We start from the raw sequence: 12,472 nt of genomic DNA, 5'->3' as shown, positions 1-12,472 counted from the left end.
TAGGCTTAAGTCTGAACGTTTTCTCACTGTTGTATGAGTCACAAACACACCTTTTCACGCTACAATCACTGGGCTATGTCTTTCTCCATGTTACACCATAGAAAATGTAAGCACTTTGGGAACAGATCTAATTTTCTGTAAGGTTGAGAAGTAAAACAGTCCATTTTCTGTTACTGCTGAAATAAACATCATAGTGATGTCATTTGTCTTGGTTGACTTAATAAGCATTTTCACAACGAGTATCCCTAATATTCCTCTGTCCTGAAAGTAAGAGCAGGCCAGACAAATGTCAACAACCAAACAGGACTACTCTGCATTTCCCAGGAATGGAACTGAGATTCAGTCTGGGTTGTGCTAAGTTATCTTATCTCCTCATTTTGGTTTAGTCTACATCTCTTTCACAACAGTAGTTCCAGCAGATAATGCTGTTTTCTAATTCCTCAAACATGCTGCTGTCACTTTTATTATCCATTGACCATTTATTTGGTCCCTGGAATCCACTCAGCCTGATCTTGGCATTATTTATGGCCCAAAGGTATGTAACTAAACCACATCAAAGAAGCTTCTCTTGTTGCACTCACTGGTATGCGTCCTCTTGATCTGAAAGATGCTACTCGTTTTAATTCCTCATCGGGAATGTTTACGGGCACAGCTAGAATGGCAGGGTACGTATCACACAGCTCGTAGCGCTCATTAATCTTGGTCAACCTCCAGCTTTCGTTGGGAATTCCCTGAAGAGAAAACAACAGCAGGTTAGCAAACAAGTTGCTCTGAGGCCTTGGCACCGTCAAATTCCAAGACTTGAAATTCAAGGAAACTTTTGTTAATGAAGGACTTCTGGGGCTGGAGCCCAAGACTGCATTATCTAACTAGCATTTCAGAGAAGTAGATGTTTTGCTCAGGTCAATTAAGAAAACGAAAATTAGAAGACTGCAGGCAGGCTAATCTGTGGCAAACGAACCGTGGAGGCTACAGATGAGGCGATCCCCTGAGAGCTTCTTTAACATAACTCCTGTTCTCACAGTGGTGTTTAGGGGAGGGCCAGGAGCAGGGCAGAACTGGTGGCTGACAGCCCCGCTCCTCCCACAGCACTCAGCTCAAACGTGGTGAGTGGCAACTGGAGACAGAAAGCAGAGCTCCCAGACAGGATGGAGGGGAGGTCAGAAGGGAGAGCAGGCAGTAAAAACCTCAAAAATCAATGCCAAGGGACATAAAGAAACTGCTGGGTCGACAAAGACTTTCCATTTGTAAATAAGGACTGTTGTATGGCACAGGAGTGTATCAAGTGTTGTTTGCTCAGGGGCATTTTGGATAGGAAAACAGCAAAGGGTCCTTCTCTTTTGGGCCTTATTCAGTGCTTGTGGCACAGCTGTGCAATCCCCTAAAACCACCAACAGCCTCATAACTGCATGTTTCCAGCTGTGTGTCTGTATGTGATCAGGACAGGGATGTGTACCCGCAGTGCTCCCCTCAGCCTAAGCTCTCTGGCTGTGTCATTCTGACTCGGGCTGGGAGAGGCACACACTGAACTCAGCGTGCCCTGGGTGAGAAGCAACTCACAGCTTCCCAAGCAATGCCCTTCAGGTAACTCCTGAAGCACAACAGGATCCTGAAAACCTGCTGATGTAGCTTGGCCAACGCTGGGAGGCAGCAGATCAAAACGGCGTGGTTCCTGCTGCATACCCACACGGAGAGGTTTAGACACATGCTGGGGGTGAGCACTGACACTGAGCATCTCTGGGAGAAGACTGGGAGAAGACACATCTACTACAGGTCCTCTGTGCAGTGAGTATGGCCAGGGCGTTGAGCAGAGAGCCTGTTTTAGAGGAAGATCAGCTCTTAATACACGCTTGTGCTCTAATAAACACCGCTTCACTTTAAGGAGGGTGGTGGGAGGCTGATTACCTCTGCCAAGGCTCCCGGGGGAAATAAATGACAAACCTAACCCTGGTCAGATGAGCTGTGGTAATTAGGGCTGACCCGCCCCAGCAGCAGGCAGTTCCCCATGGGAGCAGTGGCTCATCCTGTCAGAGCAGGTCCTGGACAGAAAACTGAGGGGGCAGAGGACAGGCCTCCTGTCTCACACTGCTCACACCCAGCTCGTGAACCACCCCCGGTCCTGAGGCCCGCCCTGAGGAGATGCTGCTACGAGGAATTAGCAGAGCTGCCAGGATCATGGGTGTCCAAAAACCTCAGAGAAAAGCTGGTTTTGGTGCTGTCCGAAACCAAAAAAGTGGCAGAAACCTTGAATAAAATATACATACACACAGCCCAAACTTACTGCTGGGTATGAGCCCTGTGAGACCAACTGCTTTTGTCTTAAAGTTAACTTCATGAGAAGTGTTGACCTTGAGTGCTGTGTTCAGCTTTGGGCCCCTCACTACAAGAAGGACATCGAGGCCCTGAAGTGTGTCCACAGCAGGGCTACGAAGCTGGTGAAGGGCCTGGAGCACAAGTCCTGTGAGGAGCTGAGGGAACTGGGGGTGTTTGGTCTGGAGAAGAGGAGGCTCAGGGCAGACCTCATTGCTCTCTACAGCTACCTGAAAAGAAGGTGTGGGGAGCTGGGGGTCGGCCTCTTCTCACAGGTAACCAGTGGTAGGACTAGAGGGAATGGCCTCAAGTTGAGCCAGGGGAGGTGCAGGTTGGAAATGAGGAGACATTTCTTCTCAGAAAGAGCAGTCAGGCACTGGGACGGGTTGCCCAGGGAGGTGGTGGAGTCACCGTCCCTGGGGGTGTTCAAGGAGAGGTTGGACGTGGTGCTTGGGGACATGGTTTAAGTGGGTGACATTGGTGGTAACAGGATGGTTGGACCAGATGATCTTGAAGGCCCTTTCCAACCCTCATGATTCCGTGATGCTATGCTCAGCATGTGCTGTACGTAGTAAGGCCGAGACCTCCTAGGTCCCCCAGCTCTACAGTCAGCCAGGGAACAGCAGGACTGGGAGGTGGTGCAGTGCAAGGCTCCTGTGCCAGGGGAAAGCTGGCACCGTCCATCAGCTGTGATCAAACAGATTGCTACCTGGAAGTGAACTAACAGTAAATGACTAAATTGTCCTCAGTCCTACCCTAATGAGTACTGTGAGAAACTAAGTTGTGTTTTTGCAGCAGAGAACTAATCTTCTGTATTCCAAGGTAGCTGTGCAGTCATAGTAAGGAGAAATGCTAAGTAGGTAAGTGGACAGCAGAAGGCCCCACTGTTCCAAAATAAGGAGGAAGCTTGAGAAAAACAAGAAGAACAGTGTGAGAACAGTAAAACAAAAGATCACAAGTTCTCAAAACATAAGAAAGGAGAAATTAAAACATTGAAAAAAAAAAAGAAAAATTGTACATATATGGTAGAGAGGAGCATTGTGCAGCTTGTGAACCTGTAGTACTCAGCCAATGCAGAAACAGGGGAAGTGATCAGGTGTCAGGTAATAGGGAATAAAAGGTTAGTATTTGTTTACTAAAATGCACTCCTGATTGACAGGACGCCCGCCATTGCAATCACAAATAAAATAGCTTCACAGAAGATCCTGTCTGAAGAAAATTATTTGAGATGTTTCTCACAGTACGTGACTGTGCCGCATCCATCAGCAATGCTCAGAGATTTCAACCCCTCCACCTCCGAATTTGAATCAAAACCATACTCTCGGCACGGTCTTGGCAAGTAAAACAGGGGCTGACAAGCAGTTGCATGGGAGAAGAGCTTCCTTTCATTCTACTGATGCTCACAGAGAAGATTAAGCAGTCAGTGGCACTGCAAAGCATCCTCTTCACAGCACTGGGCAGGATGGCTCCAGCACAGGCTGCTTAGCCCAGAACTGACACCTCCAAAGCTCCAAGTCTTGCGGCTGCCACTCTTGCTGCCACCGTGACAAATCCAAATGAAATCCTTCCTCTGCAATAGCCCAGACCAAGAAAATCCATGATATCCTCCCGAGAAAGAAAAGGGTGTGTGTCACTGAGGTTTTCACTTCCTTTGAATCACAGGGGATGTCTGCTTTCCCCGGCACAGGAGCCTTGAATCACAGCACCACCCAAAGAGGACTTGGGATTCAGATCATGACTCTCTCTAAGGACTTGAAGCAAGCAGAAATAAACAAAGTGTGCTGGAAGAGGAGCTGAACTCACATCTTCCCAGGACAGTTGCTGTGACGCGGTGTAACTAATGCATTTATTTGTGTTGCTTCAGATTTGCACTTTCTCCAGCTGGAATCAATAGAAAAAGCTAAGCATGATGTGAGGAAATACCAGTGTGCTTTATATAAGATGCATTTCATTGCTTCCTGGTAAGTGGTAAGCACCCAGAAGCCTACTATCAAGTCAACCCAAACTGACACAGACGCAACTCAGGAATCATCTGAAGGCTCGGGACCAGCACCAGGAGCACCTGCAGGAGGAACCCAAGCACGCCTCACTAACAGGGTACAACAACCCAGAAGCTGCTGGGGAACGTGGCTGCCAAATAACCATGTTAGTTGACATGTTAGAGACTGAAGCTATGCCTGAACTCACAAAGTTGCCACAGTGCTCAGTTATGTTCCTTACAGCCACATCATCTAACCACAAAGACACAGCTGTTGCATCATCTCCACGCACAAAGCAGACTCAGTGTTCCTCTGGCTAGTCACCCCTGCCTTACTTCAGCCGCCCATGCTCAGTTATCACTTGACCTACATGCTGCATGCCTTCTGGAGTTCACTTTGTCCACAGGTTGAAACTGCTGAAGACAAACCAGCACAGCACTGAAATCAGCACCTTGCAAAGCACACAAACATATTAAATTTAAGCAGATGACAATCTTGCATTGACAGGAAAAAGACATCATGTCCTTGCTGGGCAGGATCTCTCTGCTGGACCCAACTGACTGATGCTGAGCTTAGCCATGCAGGTACACCCTCAGCAAGGCAAGGAGGATCCTGAGTTACAGACCAGTCGTTCCCCTCCCAAACTGGTTTTGGGCCATGAGATACCAAGAGGCTGAGCATATTAGCTGCTCAGGCACATCCCTGCACCAACAGAGGGTAGAGCTGCCAGAGCCGAGCTGGCCCCTCTGCCATGTGCTCAGCCCAGGTTGTCTCCACTCGTCACAAGAGAGCTGTGACCTGTTTTGCAGAAAAGACACACCTTGCATAAGCAGAATCTGTTAAACTACAGGACATTTAACAATTCAATTCTCATTTTTCTCTCCTAAATTGTGCACACCATTCCTCTGTAGGTTTCTGTTCTCAGGCTCTAACTCCCCCACTCCAGTTGTGAACCGATGCTTGCCACTTCCAGCTTCTCTTCTAAATAATTCATTTCCACATGCTTTCTCTGAAAGCAGCAGCCACAGCCCTGTTCTGTGGCTCCCTGGTACTTTAGACCAGAGCATAGGATTAGACAAGCACAACTTCTGTAGGGAAACATCACACATTTCCAGCTTCACAACCCCTTGTAATATTTTCCAAATCCTCCCCACCTTGTTAAAGAAAATGAAAGCTTTAAGTTACTCCAAAGGCATCTCAAGGCCTTTTGGTTTCAACTGAGTCTTACTCACTTTGCAATTCTGTTTCATACTCTGCCAGCCCGTGTGTAATAAAAATCAGGGAGCAATTTCAGTTTTAAATTTCATTTGCCACATGTGATTCCATTTACTGACTAAATCCCAAATCTCTCTGAGTTCCTTTTGTTCTCCACAGGTTGTTTATTACTCCCCGTAGTTTTACACAATCGCAGATTTTTAATAAGTTACATATTTCCATCTTTCCCAAGAACACTAGCAGCGAAGTTGGAGGTTTGCTGAATGTCTTTCCTAATTGCTACGATCTCTATTGTATCAACACACTTATATTAATCTGAAAAAAATCCTTACCACACGCAGAACTTGCCACGTCTACCAGTGTAGACAGAGATCCTACCGTGGATCCTCCTCTAAAAGTCTTTTCTGGATGCCTTGTAGTTGGCTTCTGCTCCCCTCTCTGTGTCCCTGCGCCCACAGGGAACCAACTGGCCTTGCCTAAAATGCACCAAGTTAACGCCTGACCGTACTGCTGGGTTGCTTATGCCCCAGGCCACCTCTTCTGTATTAGCTTTTAAACCAATTCCAAAAGGTCCTGCAGATAGTGCACGCGTCCTGCTCTTCTATTTCTGATCACAATTCATACAGGCAGAGACAGGTAATCCCATTATCTGATTTGATGATGCCAGTTTTGTTTCACTGTTAACGAATCCCTGCTGCCATTTCAGGACGTAATCCTGATTTATTGTAGCAGTAGTTATTGCTTTAACAGAACATGGCTGGAGCAAGAAAAAAAAGGCTAAGACATTCACACAGATAAATTGAACATCCATAGTTATAAATGCCAAAATTAAATAAACAGACTGAAATAGCTTAAAGTTTTGGAGGGAAAATAAAACTTCATGTTGCAGGACCTAAATCAACTCTAGCGAAAGGGAAGAAATTCTCCTCCTGGCCAGCTTACAACATAAACATCTACCGCAGCATGGTTTGCCTCTTCTTCAGCAGCTGGCGTTGGTCACTTCAGGAGATAAGCTGGGACTGATGGATTGTGTGATCTGGAATGGGAATGACCCATAACCCATCATGGATAAAATTCAGATAGGCCATGGCTGCAAATATCCCGGTCGGGATTCATTTTTGCAGTTCCCAATATAAGCAAATGGCTGGGGGCGTTAGCACATGGACAGCAGTTCAGTTTCTTGACGTAAAAGCAGCCAGGCTAAGTTCTTCCTGTCCACTCAAAAATGATACAAAGGCAGGTCGTAACAAAAGGAGCTCATGTTGAAGCAACATCACCATCACGAGCGTGACATACTTAACACACAACCTCACACGACCAGAAACAAAGACCCCGTGACACTAAGTCTTATTTGCTTTCCAGAAAGACCATGAAGAGCTTCAAATCTCATGCACTTAAATAAGTTTGTATCCTTCCACTGTATAACCAAGCTCCTGACAAATCTAAGGTACGGCCAATCACAATATATAAGCTCCTATGGCCAGAAAAGCCCTATATGCTAAAAACAGACACGCCAGGATTGAGAAGCTGGATTCATTTTCCTTGAAATCCTCCAAGGTCACCCTTCCTTCTTTCCAGGTATTGTAAGAATGTCTTTTATCCTCCGTCTTTTTTAACTGAAGCTTAGCTAAGTGGATGTTGTGCTTTTCAATAGAGATTATTTTGATAGCAAACACATACCCTGTAGTCTTTACACCAAAGTTCCCAGTCCTGTAACGAAACATCCTTCCCACACAACTCGGGCTGCAGATCCTTCTTTATAAAACAGATCATTAAAATACTCCCAGGAGGTAAGATTGTAAATGCAGCAATAATCTCTGCGTTATCCGGTATAACTAGTCAAATTCAACCTGATCATACCTAATCTGAGTTTGTCTCTGTGATTTTACATTGTGGTATCTCGTTGCAAAATACATACTTTTTTTTTTTTTTTTTGCAATGAAGATAGGGGGTAAAATTCATCTCACTTTCAAATAGCAGCCTAGAAGCCAGTGATCTATCTTAGGCAGCTATTTTAGGAGGGAACAAATCACCCCCAACAGTGAAGCGCTCTCTCCCCATCTGTTAATGACAGGCCTAGATAAGCAATTTAGAAGGCGTGCCCAGATTTTAGAAGACTACAGCTAGTAAAATGAATCCCCTCCCTAGGTTTTGGATGTTAGGAATCAGATGAACAACTACACTGGGACATAGGTCTTGTTTCCTTCTGTTTTATGGGCAAGATCCAAATAAATCTTTAAATTACATAGCTGTAAATGTCTTAATTTTACACAGGAAAATTGATTTTATCCTGACAGATCTGGATGAGGCAAAAGTTTATTGTATCCAGGGCAGAACTGCCACCAAAGCGTGTTGTTTCCTCAACTTGAGGATTTTATGAGAAGAATGATTTCATTATAAAAAAAATAAATAATTACTTATTTTTTTTTTCCTCAGGGAGAAACATTCTGATTTTTATGCTGGCATTCCTAATTGACAGCCTGTGACTTCACAATCGTTAAAACCTTTGACCAGTCTATTCTAGATGCATTACCACTGCCCCTGCTCTGATTCCCCAAGAAAATGAAGGCATTCTACACTATTTGCTTCCTCCCAGGTTCCTTTTTGAGATATCTTACAGAAATCTGGAAAGAATTAGAACTAATAGAAGCACAAATAGAGGCATAAAACTCAACAATGAGATGCCTTTACCTGCAAAAATACCTACCTCAGTTCCTTACCACCAGCAGGGGCAGACGACTAAGCCAGAGCAAAAGTCTTTTTCTACCAAAGCCTGAAGTCAGCCTTCTGCAGCCTGAATAATCTCCCAGTGGATGCTGCTACCCCTAAAGCTGTGCTGCTGTCATCAGTCACTGCACTATGGAGAACAATGTCCTAGTCCTCTTTGCAAGACATTTGTCAGCAGGATCGTTCTCTGTTCCATGCAACTGGTAATTGTATTGCTGCACAGAGCCTCACTTTTGAGAAGTAGAGGGGATGAGGAAGGATGTGGCACGGTACTCACCTGTCTTCTGTACTCCCAAATGGGGTCATACACCTTCCATCCGTTTTCTGGAAAAACCTCTTTGTACTCAAACGCGAAAAGTGGCTGAAAGAAAAAAACTTGTCCTTAAAAGCCCACTCGGAGCCCGTTTTCAAGATGTTTAATATCTGCAGTAACAGCTCTTGACTGGTCCTTCTTTTTTTCCCCCTACCCTGCTACTTTTCTTTTAGGGTTTTGTGAAAAAGATCACCACACTTGCTGTAGTAGGTAATTTGTACAACAACAATGTACCTTCCTCTGTACCCCTGATCCTTCTTGCCCACGACCCAATACTTCATGGACAAGAAGGAGTTTTTCCTAAAAGAGAGAAGGAAAAGACTATGTGTGCAAGAACACTCTTACATATTAAGAACTAGACTCTTTCGACATGATCATAACCCTAGGCAGCCTGCTCTAGGTGGCCCTGCTTGAACAGGGTGGGTTGGACCAGATGACCTCCAACCTCAACTCTCCAGTGACTGGGTGATTCAGCCAGTATTTGAAGCAACAATTGTGGAGTCATAAAGTGACTCTGTACAGTGAACAGACAAACTGCATTCCAGATCCGGGAGCAGTGCAGTCACCATTAGTTGCAAATCTCTGATGGATGTCACTGTGCTTTGAATATTTTCCATCCAGTACGAGGATGATCAGTGTCATTCCCCAGTCACGAAGTAATCCAGCCCCACAGCAGTAGACTTTTCCTGTTCTCTATACAATCTGAATTCCTACAGAATTAATTTTCAGACTGATTTAAAAATCAGCATTTCTACTTGTTCAACAAAAAAACGCACCATGTGAATATTGTACCAGATAGATGAGACTCAACAAAACAGCTTACTGCCACTCTGCATCTTTTGGTAATGGGGTGGGTGGAGAAAAACCCAAACACTTACCAGATTATTTGAAACTGGGAAAGCATACTTCATCAAGTTCTCAAATATGGATCGCCTAGTTCTCCCTTCAGGCTTATGAGCAAATCGTAAGTTTCTGATGTCCTAGGGCAAAGAAGGAAGTCAAACTGTAGGATTTGTCACTCACTTGAGCAGCCAAAGGAACTCCAAACCCCAGCATTCACCACAGGCTCACATCATGATGTTCCTTCGAGTACCGATTCAGTATTGCACACTGAACAGTGCTGCACAGCAACTCAGCTTGGCTCAAAGCCTCCAGCAAAGCCTGCCACAACCACAGCAGAGCAAAGGGAGAGCAGAGGTGCCACTCATCAGCACTGCCTTGCCTCTAAACGAAGCTCTCCACCTGCTGAAAGCCTAGGGGAGAGACCTTGGCTCAGGGACAGGCTCTGTCTGATCGGCAGCACCCTGTGAAGCAGACCTCCCAGCTCTTACGGGGCTCCCAAGCTGAGCTGTACCACAAGACTGCTGGAAGGGACTGCCTCACAAAGCATCTCCACAGAGCTACTGCATGGAGGGAGCCCAGGACCAGCTAGTTGAGTGCAAAGTAACTGAAGCCATCTCCCTTGAAAGCCTCCATCTCAGAGCACTCAAAAGGCTGTGTGAAGCTGACAACTCCTCCACTTTGCATAGCAGCACAGTTCCTACAACGAGTGGCAAGCCAGGACCTCCTTTCTGCACTCATCTCCAAAATCAAATACAGAACCTAAATAAAGCATCTCTAAGGTGCCAAGATTTTTCAGCCAAGCCTACAACTCAAACGCTTGTAGTAAACAGTTTAAAAGCCACCAGCAGGAAATGATCCATCAAGGTCAAGCACACGAAGACAGCACAGCAAGCCAGGGAGTGAGAAAAATGGCTAAAGACTTAGCTGTCTTACAAGACTGAGATGAGGTGGCAGGGCTCAGACTGAAAATGTAGGATGTAGAAGCTGTATTTGTAACTCTGGTACCAGCACTAAACTGCTCTGCATTGCCTGGGCCAGGTGGGCTGGCATATAAATATATATATATAAAGAAATATATATATATAAATATAATGTATATAAATACACTGTATAGGGCCAAGATATCTATCATTTACTCTGTGCCTGGGTTTCCCAGCCAAGGAAACAGTGCAGTTCTCTCCAAACCTGAGTGTGTGCATGTTTGCATCTAGGCAAAATGGCTGAGAAGAGGACCAAGAATTCAAAGCAAAACAGGGAACAAATTGGCCTGCCAGCACAGGCACCCTGTGGTGGCCAGAGAGGATTATGACTGCAGTAGGCTGAGGGAGCAGCTGGATGATTTGGTGCAGATAATATCACCGCTCGTGACTCAGCGTGCCCGCAGCTTCAGAGTCTGCTCAGCTTCCCGGTGCCTCAACATCACAGCAGTGACCAGAGCTGTCTGGGGCTCGTTTTCAGGCCTCCATCTGCTTTTATCCAGAAAGTAGCATTCGTTCTGCCTTCAGGGGGGCCTGGAAAGAGCTCTAAGCAGCCCGAGACCTACAAGGTTCAGAATCCAGCTCTTCCTACATTGCCACCCAGGAAAGCAAAGGGGCTGTGCCCTAGGTGGGTAGGAGGTATGGCTTTAGGCCTGGAGACAGTGGCTTTATCTACTTTGCGAGCCTTCAATAGACACTGGGAGGTGAATTGCTAATTTTTATTAAAGATTGCATTTTCAATGACTCCAAGGGCTCTTGAGAAGCGTATTTCAAATGTCTACTCCCTTGAAAGGAAGGGAATAGCCTCAAGGGGGCTACTCGCCCATCCCTCACCACAAAGCAGAGCAGCAGGTGGACACAAGCTAATGATTTCAAGGGAAACATGCACCCTGTTCTTGCTCTTGAAATGCAAGTGCATGAAAGTCATCCCATGCAGCACAATGAGCAGAGTCTTCCTGGAATATCCTGGTGAGCAACACAGAAGCCTTGAGGACTGCATTACTGGGATGCAGACCTAGGTTTCTACCATGAATAAAGCCATTATCTAGCATAAAGCCTGAAAAAAGGTTTGTATCCCATCCAGAACTTCTTACAGTATCATAGAGAAAACCTTTTAAAATATATTTTCCCCTTCCCCAATGTAAAACAGACACAAAAATTTACCTTGCATACAATCTCCAGCCCATATGAATTCTCGCCACGACTGGAAGCACCTCCTATTTTCTCCACTCTGTTGATTACACCTAAAGATGCATCTAGGACAAAAGGAGGGTCCTGTAGACAGTTGAAATTTGTGAGTTTACAAAGGGGAGGGGGGTGAAAAACCCAGCTTCTGTTCCCTTATGCCAATATGCCCAACCATACAGCTAGGATTCGCACAGAACACAAAAAAATAAAAAGCAAACAAAACAAAACACACCTAGGTCTGAAGACTGAACAACCCACAAAAGCAGATGGTTACAAAAGCTTACCCGTTCCATGCTTTTAAAATAGAGTCTGTAATTGGTAACAGTGAGGGTTCCTCTGATTGCTCCAGTGAAGGGGCAGATGTACGTGACATCCTTAGCTTAAAAAAAAAAAAAAAGAAAAAAAAAAAAAAAAGAAAAAAAGAAAAAAAAAAGAGTTAATTTCATGATTAATTTATGGGAGGAAAATTATTACAGCAAGAGCACTCAGGGAGTTCTACCTTCCAAGACCAAGAAATGAAAAGAAGCTTAATCGGGGGTGCTCGCCTAGAGCTAAGATGGAAATTTTAGTTTTGTTGAGAAGAGTTTGGGTGTAAGTCAAACTCCAGGCGAGCACTATCAGCTGGAATCCCCCACCTGCACAGAGCCACTACCCCAGTAGGGGTGTCAGCGTTAGGAGCAAACTTTGGTGCCATACTTACCAAGCAATGCTCTACCAGTAGCTGAGATCATCGCGTGAGAGAAGTGGATGCAATTCCTGCCTGAATGCATGTATTTGAAGCTGACATCAATCTGCATGAAAAACTAATGACTGCCAGCAATCCGTTTTGTGCCATCAAGAGCAAGAGAAAGCAGCTCCCCTACAGATGGCTTTTAGGATGCTGAGGTCCTCCTGTACGCCCTTACACACAGTCAGCCCTG

At 45.4% G+C, this 12,472-nt stretch overlaps 1 protein-coding gene across 3 annotated transcripts in view; it reads right to left on the bottom strand.

Annotated features, from left to right (window-relative positions):
- The window catches only part of MTMR2 (myotubularin related protein 2), a 58,827-nt gene that overhangs the window by 9,209 nt on the left and 37,146 nt on the right, over positions 1-12,472 (bottom strand). For all 3 annotated transcript variants that reach the window (XM_032207456.1, XM_032207457.1, XM_032207458.1), the window contains 5 exons: positions 11,837-11,931; positions 11,529-11,639; positions 9,423-9,524; positions 8,509-8,592; positions 582-731 (listed from right to left, as the gene is read on the bottom strand). In XM_032207456.1, the coding sequence (XP_032063347.1) occupies positions 582-731; positions 8,509-8,592; positions 9,423-9,524; positions 11,529-11,639; positions 11,837-11,931 (542 nt within the window). The remainder of the gene's footprint in view (positions 1-581; positions 732-8,508; positions 8,593-9,422; positions 9,525-11,528; positions 11,640-11,836; positions 11,932-12,472) is intronic.

The sequence above is a fragment of the Aythya fuligula genome, chromosome 1 (assembly GCF_009819795.1).
Source record: "Aythya fuligula isolate bAytFul2 chromosome 1, bAytFul2.pri, whole genome shotgun sequence".
Lineage (NCBI taxonomy): Eukaryota > Metazoa > Chordata > Aves > Anseriformes > Anatidae > Aythya > Aythya fuligula.
Note: the sequence above shows the minus strand (reverse complement) of the source record. Positions and strands in the feature narration are given on the sequence as shown.